The 14,958-nt window shown below is 38.2% G+C and overlaps 1 protein-coding gene across 3 annotated transcripts in view; it reads left to right on the top strand.

Annotated features, from left to right (window-relative positions):
* Positions 1–549: 549 nt before the first annotated feature.
* LOC126855850 (protein held out wings) overlaps positions 550–14,958 on the top strand; it is a 35,509-nt gene continuing 21,100 nt past the window's right edge. For 2 of the 3 annotated variants that reach the window (XM_050603866.1, XM_050603867.1), the window contains exon 1: positions 552–1,897. In XM_050603866.1, the coding sequence (XP_050459823.1) occupies positions 1,771–1,897 (127 nt within the window). In that variant the 5' untranslated portion in view covers positions 552–1,770. Of the gene's footprint in view, positions 1,898–14,958 lie in introns of all 3 variants that reach the window. The other variant, XM_050603865.1, reaches the window with a different exon arrangement.

Below are 14,958 nucleotides of genomic sequence, written 5' to 3' on the forward strand. Positions count from 1 at the left end.
CGTCTCGCCGGAAAGATTCGGGAGTAAATCTTTCCTCCCGAATGTCTCGCGGCAAGTTTCCGAAGAGAGAAAGAGAAAGATATATATATATATATATATATATATATATATATATATATATATGATATTAAACATATATTAGAACGTGGATATCCTGTAAGATTATCCGCGAAGGATTCCTATCCAAAGAAGAAAAAGGAGATAGAGCCCGCGCCCCCTCAATATGTACACACATACATCTAGAATGAAGGAATGTATAGACGTGGGCCTAAACTATCCAACTCTGCAACACGATGTTATGGCGTGTATATCTGTCAATCTGTCTCTCTCTCTCTCTCTCTTTTTCTCGCTCGCTAGCGCGTATGCAGAGGCCGTATATGGTAGTGGGCGGTAGACACGGCAACAGCGAGATGCGCGGGGGCGGAGAGGAAATACGCATGCGTCGTGGATCCCATCCTCGGCTTGATTCGGCTAACTCCGACTCGGCTCGGGTCGGCGCGGATGCGCGCGCGCGCACACAACGGGCGGTGCAAGGTGCAATCAGTAGATCCGAGAATTTCGTAGCGCGCGTACTTACTTTTGAATCCCCCTCCCCCTCCCGCTTGCCCTTGCGTGATCTTCGCATTCCGATTTTAACTTCATCTCACGCGGAGCGCGAGAAAGAGAGAGAGAGAAGAACGCGATTCATCTATGCACGATTAATTCCTCTCTCTCTCTTTCACTTTGCCGTTTCATATCCCAGTCGACTCCGTTTTCTCCTTCTCTCTCTCTCTCTCTCTCTCTCTCTCTCTCTTCTATCATCATCGTCGATCGTTCTATTTATCTTCGACTCTCCGGTCTCATCCCTTCTTTTCCCTTCCTACGCTCCTTCTCACCTCCCTCTCCTTCCCTCCCTCCCTCTCTTCCTCCCTTCCATCGTTCCGCGTCGCTTTTTGCGATCTACTGCGCGCGCGTTTACCAGTGGGGATCGTTTCCTAAAAACGTCATAGTCGATTGTGTGCACGAGAGACGCGCGCGTTCTCCCGGATCGGAGCAAAGACGAGATAATAAATCGGAGTCGATGAACAGTCGGTCAAGCGGTTAAAAGACTAGAGAGAATAAAAAAGAAGGAAGGACCTCGGTGACGGTGAGCGTCTCAGGATCGTCGTCGGGAAAAGCGAAAAAGGAGTCGACGCGAGGAAAAGACAGAGAGACTCGACCAGAAGCTGAGGATCTCGCGCGTCGCTGGAGAACAAAAAAGGAGAAACGAAACTTTACGGCGGACCGGAGACGACTTTACGACTCTCTCGGAGGAGTGTTGTCGCGCTCGCCCTCGCGCGTTCCCTCTCCTCTCCTCTCTCTTTCCCTCCCTGCCTCACGTACGTACCAATCCCGCCTCGCACGCTCTCTCGATTCCTCTACGCGCTAGAGTTTCTTTCCTCCTCTCCTTTCTCTCTCTCCCTCCCTCCCTCTTTCCCCTCTCTCCCACTCCACCGTGTCACCGTCCCCTTCGCCGCGTTCCCGGCTCTTTTCTTTTAACTCTCCTTCGTCAGTACGTCTCCGCCCGTCCGCGCCTGTGTTCTCCCGAAGAGAACGATTCCGTCCGTACGACACCGCGTCGCACGCACCGTCGTGTGCCCCGTTCGCGCTCACTCTCTCTCTCTTTTTCTCTCTTTTCTTTCTTTCTCTCTCTCTCTCTCTCTCTCTCTATCTTCGTTGGGTATTAAGCGTGCCCGCGCGCGCCCAACACGCGCCAACATTCGCCATTAAAGCAACCGAGTACAATTTGCGATGTGTGATAATACTAACACGACGACGCAGAGTATAGCGGACTACCTGTCACAGTTGTTGAAGGACCGGAAGCAGCTAGCTGCCTTCCCAAATGTCTTCATACACGTGGAGCGTCTGCTGGATGAGGGTGAGCTGACAGCTTCTTTTCCCTTTTTCCTTTTCATTTTTTTTCGTGTCAATCTTCGATCTTTTCCTGAAACCAGAGTCATTTTATTCGACGAGCGAGATCGCTACTCCAGATCGTGAGACTTCTCCGAAATGTGTCTGGACGGATAAGTATAAAGCCGCAAGGAGGATGTGTGTGTATGTGTGTGGATGCATGCGTATGTCGATCGATATATATCATAAAACACGACGAAACTTTGACGCGCCATTTTGCGCTCGTGAATGCGCGCGAGAGAATGAATTTTTTTTTCTTTTATCGCCATCGTGACGTAACGCGCGTGCTTCTCTCGTCAATCTGTCGCGGCGGACTTGCTGTTTCCTTCGCGCGTTCGTTTGCCCATATGGATTAACGATTTAGTTAATTGCTATGCCAGTGTAAATTTTCACATCCTATTCGTCATCGTCTCGAAATATTCGTCGATAGAGTCGATCGGATCCTATTCTCGCTATCAGCGAATTCCTGCGGCGCTGCGCTATGAATAAGGCTTATATAGGGTGTCGTGAAAAATTGAGATCTAATTTTTAAGAACGAGGGTTATATGCGCGTTTCCGAATGCGTATATAAATATAGCACACATATTTATATTTTTTCGCGTGATGTTTTTTCAATTGTCACCCAATATAATATGGATATGATGAAAATGACGTTAATATTTCAACGCAATCTGAACGCAAACTTTATAATTTGAAATAAATTATGTGTGACATTGACATATCTTTAATGATAAAATTAACTTAGAGAAAAAAATTATTGTAAATTTTAATAGAAATCCTGTCACTACTAGTATATATTTATTGCGTAAAATAAAAAAAAATTATATATATTTAATATATTAATTATATATTTAATTAACACACGAATTAAATATTAAACACGTAAATTTTAACCGACACATTTTTTGACAAGAAAACACATTTTGCAACTGTGTATGTGTATTACGAAAGTGACACGGGGCTTATTGCGTCGCTCGAAAAATAATGAAGGAATCTTGTTCCCCTCTTGACGTCTCTCTTCTTCGCGAGGATGTGGAACACCCTGCGCGAGTGTCGCGTATGTTTTCGCGACCCTTCCACGTCTACGCGATCGCCTTAATCCGCTCCTTTCGCTATCACGAACGCGTGTATGTCACGTGGCCGGCTCGCAGCGGCGTGCTTGCTCGCGAGAAAGAAACGAGGAAAGAAATGTAACGCGAAATAGGAACCGCATATGGAATTAAAGGCTCTCTCGCGTCGTCAACAAGCCGTGCGAATCAATCGGATTCATCATTTTTTGTGCGCGATAAATATATAAGCGTGTGTAAAAATTACGGATCAGCAAAAATAAATATTCCGCGAAACGCCATTCTTGATTTTTATTTTTTTTGAGCGAGATGATATTGACGTATTACCACGTATCTCATCATGTATGGAAATTGCGGTAGATGGGTAGGTAGTTTTGCATCTGACATTTATGACAGTTGCGTCTAATAACAGTACAAAACAAGGAGAACTTCTCTATGGATATTACATTCATATTTGCGATGTCACGCGTGTACGATAAATATCAAGGATTTTTTCTGTTGAAGATAATCGGCGGGAGAATATATTATTTTGATTTCCCTTTTTTTTGCTTGCTTCGCGAAAAGACAAATTTTGTTTAGACGAGATATTTTAATCGTGCAAACCTTGTAATCCTGCAAGGCAGATAATCGCATTATTCGCGGTGCGCTTGACGATGTCAACCGTCCTCGAAAGCGATCCCTCAATCGATTCACGAATGAATAGTAGACGGGCGATTTTAGGGCTTTTGACGAGTAATGCTGGTCGACCAATATCAATGATGCGGGACGTCACAAATTGGAAGTAGCTTCGGTTACAAAAGGTCCGACCGTACGATTAGTACCATGAGAATTAACTTTCCCTAAATAGCTTTATCGCTGCCGGTCATGAATCGGTTTCGTCATGGCAATAATTAAGACCTTAAAATGCAATTTTCGTATCTCGGTGTCAATAGGGTGCTATAAATTCTTACAGCTAGTCTACAATAATCGATCAAGCCGTCAACAATACGTCCTAGCAATCTATCAGGATTGCTCGGAAAAATTCAATGAATGATTTTTTAAAGCAAAAATTTTTTTTCCTTTAATTAATAAACCATATTAATCACTATAATTTTAAAAAATGAAATCAATATAATAATGAAGTTTTTCTTATTTAAATTATTTAAATAAATTTTGATTTAATTATTTAATTTAAATTATTTTTTTTTATTTAAATTATATTATATTAGTATGTGAAATTTTTTATATTAATAGAATTTACAATTTTTATCAATATAGATTTTGTTCGCACGTTTATTCAACCATCTTTTAACAAAAAACTAATTTATTTCCTATAAGTCAATTCTATTATGATTTTAATAATTTTGAATAAAGCTTGAATTAAAAAAACCTTCTTAATTGACAAATATAAATACAAAAATTTTCTATATATAACTATTTTTAATAAAAAGGGCCAATTCTTATCAGTTTTTTTCCGGAAAAGATAGTTTTTTTCCAAAAAATGTGGAATTTTATCAACCTTGATCTATCTGATATATCTATTTCCAAGAGGGATAATAGAGACGGAAAGATAGAGCGAAAGATACAGCTTATCGCCACGTGATAAGCCTCACACGTGTTGTTTTACCTACCTAGGATCTCTTTCTCTTATACAAGGCACATTCGACGAAGATTTTCGCGAAAACTTCGAAACTCGGCACACGAAAACGCGTACAGGCCTCCTGCGTATTTATTCGCGTCGCACATCTGCGTGTTTTGGAATCGATAAGCAAGCCAACAGGCGATACGCGCGAGTGAAAGGAACGCGCGCCGCGTAAATAGTGTGCGTAAATATTTATTTGTATATATATCGGTCACATGTCGCGGCACTATTAATCGAAATCGTCTTGTTATCGTTATTGTTATTGTTTTGGTCGTTCTATTTTTATAAAAGACACCTTTTTTAGCGAGATGATGTTGTCGTTAAAAATCAGCAGTGAATCCGAATACATGGAAAAAGAGACGCTGACCTCGTAGCTTCGTAAAACCGCTTTGTGGGTACTCTCGATATATATGCCTCCCCTTCCCCCTCAATCTTATCCCTCCCCCTCCCATCGAACTCGCGATACACCGTTCACCAGATCTCCGTCGACCTGTTCTCGAAGAATAAACCCGCTCGATTCATAGAGAACACGCTTCGCTAACGTTTGAGAATTTCTTTTTTTCTTTTTTTTTTACACATGTGGAATCTCTGCCTCTAACAAAAAGCACACACTTACGATCGACTGGCACTTATATCATTGGATAAAAGTAGCATTCCATCGCGCGGCTACGGCTTTGATGTTTTTAATCTATCGTCATTCCTTTTTATATGATAATGTGACAAGATTATCGTTATCCGCAAGGTTTTGTATATATTTGAGAAGAAAGAAATGTTTCTTAGAAATATGTATATAATTGTCAATTGATAATATTTAATTTTCCGATTATTCAATTAGAGAGATTTGCGGAGAGCGATCCTCTATCGGATAAATATGTTGCTTGTAAAATTTTCTCGCGGGAATTTGGCATGTTTGTCCACCACGATCTTCTCCTTCTTAAGCAATTTTGATTAACGGTAATTTAACGAATGAATTATACATCGCGAGGAAGCAGATCGACTCTAAGGACGTGTTCGGCTTTGGAAAGTCGAGAGAAAGCTGGGTCCGCTCGTTTTGTTTTATGCTGGAAAGCCAACATGTTATCTGCATTGCACGGGAGAGACTTAATCTCGCGTATACCTAATATAATGCAAATCCACATTGTGCATAAATATAATATTAAAGTATTATATTTATTTCTTTACGATAAGGAAAAAAAATAATTGGTGTAATTTTTTGTTCTTCTTCTATTTGCTTTATCTTATTTTAGGTCAAAAAAGCTAAATAATAATCTATATTAATTATTATTGGCTGAACAGAGTTAATTAAAATTAATTAATTGCGTTTTTCCACTCTAAAAAAAAATAATAATAATATTGCCCTCGTTTTCGTTTTTCTTCACATCATTCGAATATGTTCGAGATCGTAAAAGACAATTTTTTATAAATTGCTTTCATTAAAGTTTTTTAAAAATTTTTATTGCCTGTATTCTTTCTCTCTCCCTCCCTTTTTGTTAACGAGAGACTTGATGATAACGCGATATACAAGGAATTTGAGATTATTGTGTGTTAGTTAAGAATAAAGTTAATTGAAGACGATTATTTATAATCTATAAATATTGATTAACGGTAATAATCCTTGACAAAACTCTACGATAGTAAAACTTGTTTAATCAACGATGCGTCAGACTCGCTTAATTGATCGTTTATCCATCCTTGTTTATTGCAATTTCTGTTTTTACACAGTTGGAAAATTTCACTTAAATTTAATATGTATTGCATCCCAAACGGTACATACAAATTTTTTTATTAATTTAATATAATATGAATATATTAAATGCTGACACACATTAATACTGTTATTATTAATATGATATTTCAACACAAAATGAGTGCACACTTCATAATAATTTGAAATAAATTTTGTGTAAAATCAACATATTTTTAATGACAAAATTAACTTAGAAAAAAATTATTGACAATCTGTAGTCATTCTCACTCTTATTATAGAATAAAATCAACATTTCTTCCTGTAAATACTGTATTTTAAATCCTGTCACTAATAATACGGAACATATCTATTGCATAAAATTAAAAATATATGCACATTGCATTATATTCACACCTTTCTCAGTTGTTTTAATAATTTAATATTTGCCATTTTAATCGGCATACTTTTTATCATGAAAAGAAATTTTCCAATCGTGTATCAAGCCGCGACGTTCTCTCCCTCGGGAAAGTTGAGAGACACTGTCGCCCATCCGGGCATCTACGGTCGGTTTTTACATTTGTACGATGTGGAAAGACGCGGGAGCTCTCGCCTCTCGTAATGATCCTTTCGTATAGTGATGCATTCGAGAGGGCGACCGGCGCGTTCAAACGTGCGGGTACGTACGCGCTCTATTTCCATCGGGGACTGTGTAACGAGGTTTTCTCGGTGACCTAGTGGCGCGAATAGAACTCGTCGCCAAGTGCGCGCGTCCTTTCGAAATTGTCTGGCCAAAACTTGGATACCATATGATTTTGTCTCTAGTGATCGACGTGACTAATCGCCGCAACCTTCGGCGAATGAGACGCTTCGACGCGATGCGCGGATTAAAGGGACGTGCCCTGAACATCTTATCAGCGTCGACTCTTCGGAGCAAAAAGAATAAAGCTACAATGCTCGCGAGCGATTCTTCCAATTTTCAGTAAAATTCTTTTAATATAAGAAGAGAACTCTGCTTAAGTTTATATCTTTGAAAGAGTATATTTTCTAAATAAAAAGAAAATGAACGCTGAAATGATTGTCGTTAAACTGTTGACAAACGCATTTCTTATGTTCGAGCTTATTAAGTAGATAAAATAAAAAGGTCTAATTTACATGGTGAATGGAACGCGCGCGATAAGCTTAATAGAGGAGCCCTCGGTTGACGTTGAAAAATGGAGAGAACGTTTGCTTCTCGCAAATGCACTTGTAAATATATATATATTATGCAATCACGACACCGCTAGCGTTTCTAGTCACTAATTGCTTACCGTCATAGTGTATATACGGGCAGCGTGTGACTCCTTATGGGAAAAGGCAACGAAGCGTGAGCAGGGACAGTGCGACATTAATGACGGACATTACCGTAACGGCAAGAAAGTTTTGCTTAGTTAGCAGCCATACTGTAAAAGGCAAATCGCGGAAATCGTCATTAAAGAATTTGCAATAATAATTCCGACGTGTGGTATTTTCTGACTCATCGTGATCGACTCGTTTGTCTCATCAAACGTCCCACCCTCTACTTCACTTTTTGTAAAAAATTACGAAAGAAAACATTTGAAAAATTAAAAAAAAAAATATTTCGATATTTGTTATTGCATAATAAGATAATATTAATATTACATTTGCGCGCGCGCGAGTGATTGAAGGAATTCGCAGGTCAAGCTGTCAAAAACAGCTGATCGATTCTAACGTGTCAATGAAGGAGTCTTGTTTGCGTGTCTCGCAATTCGACCGATCGCGTTCGAAGCCATCGCTAACCGGACTCGGTCTTCGACCCCCCTTCTCTCTTCCATTACCACCCCCTCCCGTATCTTCATCGCGCCGTGGCGGCCGCATTCCTTTTCTTGAAGCGGTGAAGCCGCTTCGTCGGGAGCTTCGACTCGCCTCGCCTTGCCTTGCCTCGCCTCAACTCGAGTCTCAGAGTCGACTCGACTGTACTCGATTTGACTCGCTTCGCTTCGTCTCACCCGCCTCGTCTCGTCTCATCTCGTCTCATCTCTCCTTGTCTTGTCCTGCCTTACTCTCGAGAGCTCGCTAGCGATCAGAGGATCATAACTCGCGCGTTAGCTGAGAGTCGCATCGGTTCTTCGAGGATCGATATCCAAGGAGCCTGCATCGAATCGCATCGGGGATTCCCGATATATTGAATATACAAAGTGTTTCAGAAATACATTAATTGAAATTAAATTTTCTGAAATCGAGTAAAATTTATAGAAATTTCAAAATAAAATCTGCTTAAGATTTGAGGGAGAGAGCATGGTTCATTAGTCTCTTATCTTTTACCGTCATTCACTCGAAAAGCGTAGACATTCGATACTCTTGTGGGAGACAAAATTGTTTCGAAATCAATCCAAGAAGATTTATGATGAAAAAACGCGCTTTTTTTCTTCAATAAAACAACTTAAGGAGACTCGGGATTTTTTTTCTCTCGGTTGGACATAACAGTTAGTTGTCACATGTACAAGATTTATTTCTAGGAGCACGGTGGCAATCCAGTTAATGAATGTCCGGCGAGAGAACCTCAGAGCGACCGCAAACGAACGATGGTATCGTCACGAAACGAGTCGACGTGGTCGGCGCGCATTCGTGACTGCAATGAAAATTTACGTCGTGCTATTATTTACGAACGATTGAGGCAAAGGTTAAGCGCGACACGTCGCGCCAAAGAACTGCGATCGATAGATCGCGTACTAGTATGCACTATATGCCACACCCAACGCAAACCTATCTAAGGTTGTTCGCGACAAGTTGTATATCGAACTATATAACGTTATACATTTCTCTCTATTTTCTCGTTGCACATACGCAATTAGGCGTGTGCGAAGCTTTAAAATATCTTGTCGATAGAATTGCAAGTTGTGTGTGTGTGTGTGTGTGTGTGTGTATCGCGAGAGATTATTCTGATTTAATAATAGCGCACCCTGATATCGTTTAGTAATCGCATATTTTTCATCGTCGTAGGCGCGACTTGTTCTCGATTGTTGCATAACGAAACTGCGTAAGTCGGTTATAGACGGATCAGTCGCTCAAGTCGAAACTGACCATTACTTATGAACATTAGGATATGGTAAAAGTGAGCAACGTATGAGGTCCATTTTTCCTTTATAGATTTTTCTTTCATAAAATGCGGAAGATGATAGATCTTTGTCTCAATATCATATCCTATTTTATCCGGTATTATCGTTCGAGATATGGTAAAACACGATGGACAAGATTTTTATTTGCAATTTAATATCTACATCCGAGTAACCTACTCTTTAGAATTTTATTAACGGCATAAGGAATGAAATACCCGAATGACTAGAAAAATACGTGTCCCAGCTTGCGAGGTAACTTTCCAACGAATATACGTACAACATAGTTGTTGTCTACTATACGGAAAACGTATGGTCGAACAATCTCTCGTATTTGCAACGCGAGAACTGCATCTCAAGAAACAGACGCGGAATATGAGCATAAACAAGAGGAAAATCTGTCCTCGCGAGAATCTTTCGCAACGCGATTGGCAACGCCTTCTTGGGGACTCTTGACGAGAAATCGCGTCTCGATCGATGACGATATTCTCTTTTTTTCTCTTTATCTTACAATTAAGCGATCCGCTAAACCTACTTAAGAATGTTTTGATTGTACAAGTAGTAGCAGAAAAAAACTGTCAGAATTAAAAAAAAACATTTCTTACGTTTATTATGTTTGGAAAATCAAATAAATAAATCTGCATTATAAAAAAAATTAAAGTATCACAAAATAATATGGTTTTTAATGTCTTTGCAAAAGAAAATAGTTAATTAATATTTTTCCTAATTCATGATAAAAACTTTTGATCTTAAATACTCCCTGAAATCAACTGCAAGAAATAAAAAAACGAGTAATTTGCAGAAAAAGAGAGAGACATAATATTTTTCTATAACAATTTTTAATAAATAACTTTTAAACGAGTAAGTGAATCTAAATCAAGTTTTGCACAAATATTTATTTGAGTTTTCTTAATATATGTGAAAATTTTTATTTCATTGACAATACTTTTTTCTTGTCAAATTTGTCAATAAGTCCTACAATACGCGATAAGAAGCAATACTAACTTTCAATTTAAATAATTTCCATGTTTTGACATATGACACATACATCCCTAATTATTTTTGTTACGCGTAATTATTAATGAGAAAGAGAAATTTTGTCGTCGACGCAAAATCTGAAAATGACGGAATTATTCGTTCGTTAGATAAATGTGTGTATATATTTAAGATCCTTACATTTAATGTCTAATATATAATCGCAACCCGAGATGTAATTACGATCCCTTGCGAGCGTGCTCTCATTCGAAGGAATTGCGGTCGGCAACCTAATATTTGCGCCCCACCCGAGATATCGTTTTGGATCGGATCCGCGAATATAGGTCTCGTTTCCGTGCCAACATGTCTTCGTAATCCAGTCATAGTTGATGTCCGCGATCTCGTGAAACGGAAACCGCGATATTTCTGAAACGCGGGGGCGTATTAAGAAGCGCGAGCAAACAAGCTCGCTGTTTATTGCCGGCTATTATAAATTTACGAACTGTCATAAAAAAAAATCTTATCGCGTTTCTGTATTTTTATCCTTCGTTATCGGATGACAATTAAAACGTAAAGATATTTTTTTTTATTTTATTTTTAAAACGCAACGCGATGAAAAATAGCGGAAGGGAAAGTAGAAGTTTCGCGCGTCTCTTATGGATATCCAAAGATATATAGATATGAAAGGAGAGGAGGAAGAAGCGGAATATCTTGGCCGAGGATCGAATCCAGGGAGACTCACACGAGACTCGCTCGATCGAGAATCTCTCGGAGAGAGAGAGGCGCGGCAACCCAGGCGGAGTCATTGAGAACGGCTCATCCTGTCCCTACCGTCTCGGGGGGGTTTTTTTTCGGCATCGACTTCTCTTTCCGTAAGTGTCCTCTTCTCTCCACTCCTCACCCGTATGGAAGAGAGAGAGAGAGAGACGCGCGCCCAACAACGGCGTTTCTCCACTTCTAAATAAGGAAATGCCTACGCTCCTCTTCTCTCCGCCTCCGCCATCGTCGATTGTCACGTTTCTCGCATACGTACACGCGCGGTTCTTAACCCATTTAACCCTGCAGCTCCATTTTTGGATCGATGAACATGATTGACCGATGGAAGTGGGAAGAGCTGAAAGTGTTGTCTCCTTTCAGTTTTTGGAAATTTTGACGATTCCATCATCCCCGACTCCTTGTATCTCCCCTGGTCTTTACTTTGAAAAAAAAAAAAAAAAAATTTGAACGTGTTTGTTTCTGCATACTTAATTGTACATTTCGCCATAAAAAATTTCCGAACTCCGAAAATTCATTCGCGACATGAATTTTGATCCCATCGTCGCGATCACGCGCGCAAAACTCAACTTGGGATGCTTCTCTTTCTTTCTCTTTCTGGAAAGAGGGACGAGGGAGGGGAGAGAGAAAACCATCCCATGCAACAGCGCGCGGTCTTTAACTCGGGCCCTTAAGGGCCCGAGTATAGCGGGGCTGATGACCGCACCAGGAGCGGAGCGATACGTGTGGCGTCGGCTTCTTTGCATGCAATCGTGATGGTTGCATTCTCGTTTTGCGCATTACGGATAAGATAGAGCGTTGCAAATGCGAGAATTGCACACGCGAAAATTCCGTTCGAGATATATTCTCAGGATAAATCAGGGTTGGCAAAGTTTCCCATTTTTTAGATACTCCCTGGAGCTTTCTGGTTAATCCTGGGATAATTAAATTAAAATAATAATAAATAAATTGAAATAGCCCGGGAAAACAAACATCTTTAAATCTCAAGGAAATCATTCATCAGAGATCCTTTCGATAATCCGTAGGAATTTTATTTTTATCATATCGTCTATTCAACTTCCTCTTGATTGTTACAGATATCATCACGATATCCGTAGTGATTATCTCGCATGTTTCGCACGTGCTATTCTCTGCCTCTCTCTCTCTCTCCCTCCATCACCGAGTTTCTCCTCGGTCTTCATAACTGTCATCTCGCGTGCTGCATTTTCGCCTCGTTAACCTTTGCAAGATAATCTTTTTGACTATACGCTTGAGATTTTTAGAAAGTCACGATTCTTCGATTAATGGAGTCGAAATATATCTATTATTATTAATTTGTCATTCTGCATTTATATTCATATTTCTTCATTAGATATTTTATATTTGTTAGAAGAACGTAAAGGGATGTGTCTTATTAAAATATTAAAAAATTTAATTATTTAATTAAAATATTAAAATATTAAAAAATTACAATTAAACTAAGGGGAAAATATCAACGTTCGATATATCCTATCGAATCTATTTTTCTAATTCTCTTTATATCGTGATTAATCATATTGTCGTGTTATAAAGAATTGCAAGAATTTGATTATCCCAAGTTTTTGCGAAACAACGAGTCATATAACCGGTATCGTAATTTCCTGTTATCAACGATTTAATCATATTTAACGATCGTAACAAAAAAAATTTTTTTTTAAAGGATATTTGGAAACGATATTTGAAATCATGCCAGTGTTAGTTGGAAAAGTCCAATGAAGAGTAAAAAAAATCACGTAAATTTCGGTTTTTATTATCCCGAACTTTATTCAATGGAATAAACTGACAAAATTCTAAAAATAATTCTAATATATAACACTAAAATATATTTACATAACCTTACGCAACAAGTTTTTTTTTTGCTTTAATTAATTAATTATATTAATCACTAGTTTAAAAGAATGAAATTATACTAATAATAGTCTTTTTAATTCAAATTAATATGTAAAATTTTCAAAACAAAAACTTTATATATAAATGTTACTAAATTTCATATTAATTTTTAATTTTATAAAAGAATTTAGTAATAACCGGATTGAAAATTTTTATCAATATAGATTTATTTCGCGTTTACCATTCAACATTTTCTAATATAAAATCAATTTATTTGCTACACGTCGAAATTCCTAATCTATTACAAAAATAATTTTGGATAAAGCTTGAATTTTAAAAGGTACTCAATTGAAAAATATAAATAAAAAGATTTTCTATTTATTTTAATATTTTTAATAAAAAAAGACAGTTTTTTGGCCGGTTTTTACTGCATGCATTTTACTTAAAAAAATGTGGAATTTTGCCAAAGCCTCTGAATCATGCAAACCGATAAATCATTCTGCATGCAGGCTTAATATCTGCTTCAACAAAATATTCGCAAATTAAAATCCTTAGTAATATTCCCTGCGCAGAATCTCACTTCCGGAGTTCTAATGCGATTTTGAAGATTCACGGAGGACAGAAATATTCTTGTGAGAATGATATAGAGGCGAATGTTTCTTTTACGGTACTTACGGCGATTCGAAGGTCGACTACTAAAAAGAAATACGAAGATGAATTTTGATTGGATCAGTATAGAAATTTCAATGGACGCGATGATCAAGCTTAACGGTATCTCTCATGTGTTGCAAGTTCGATCATTTCGAGCGATTAATTTTTTGATCATTGAAAACTAGATAGAATCATATACATAATAATGCGTGATTTTAGAAATTTTTGGGCGCTAATTTTTTAAGATTTTATTTTTATTGTTTTTTTTAGCATTATAATAAGATTTAAGATTAAGACGACCCATGTTTATAGGAAACTTTTTGTTTAGAATTAAATTTCCTATAAAATCTTGGTCTGGCCGAAACGTTTGAGCCCACCCTATATACAATATATAATATTGTATCTTATATATATATATATATATATATATAAATAACATATCTCAAAATGTGAAACGCTACGAAGATAATGCACGAGTATTAAATTGCTAGCTGTTAGATTAGGCGAATAAAAGCCTCGAAAACAGATATGTTGTTACATACATCCATGTTAGTATACATGTCGTACACGAGACGGATATGTCTGCGGATAATAATCCGTTGCCCATTTCCTCGATTCGCGATTACACGAGTCGTTTCTCCGTGCGTATTTCGTATTTGTCGTAAAATTTCTGGAGCAACGGTACATATAAATAGACACGCTTGCCTCATCGCGCAAAAATAAATTGGGGATTGCTTAAGGGTGCCCGTAAGATGGATGAACTAGTTATTAATTTTACGCCATTTATATTTGTACCACACACATTCACACACACACACACATACATATATATTATAAGCAGATTTATTTCTAAAACTTCGCGTGTTGCTGATATTTTATTGCGATCGTGCATTTATTACTTTCGTAAAAATGTCCCTTCTCATACACACATAATTACCTAGCGACGAGCAATTATTATCAAAGTTAATATTTATCGATTATTTATCTTTATCGTATATTTATTTATTTTTTTTTTTAAGTTTTACTGTTTTAAGTCGCCGGAATTCGATCTAAAAATGAAGATCACGTAATTCATCGGCGGTCACATTCTTATTGTAACGGCATTCCTCTCTCTGCATTCGAGCCGCGCGAGAATCCAGCTGACGGCGTTTATCGCGGCCTTTTGTCGCCGATGGCGAGCCACGTGTCCCTCCGACGAGACCGATTCAGGCCAATTATCGCTGTCTCGTTTGACCGAAACTCATCGTTCAATTCCTCGACGCGTGTTACAGGAACGCGAAAATTTCATTTCGG

Source organism: Cataglyphis hispanica, chromosome 17 (assembly GCF_021464435.1).
Source record: "Cataglyphis hispanica isolate Lineage 1 chromosome 17, ULB_Chis1_1.0, whole genome shotgun sequence".
NCBI lineage: Eukaryota > Metazoa > Arthropoda > Insecta > Hymenoptera > Formicidae > Cataglyphis > Cataglyphis hispanica.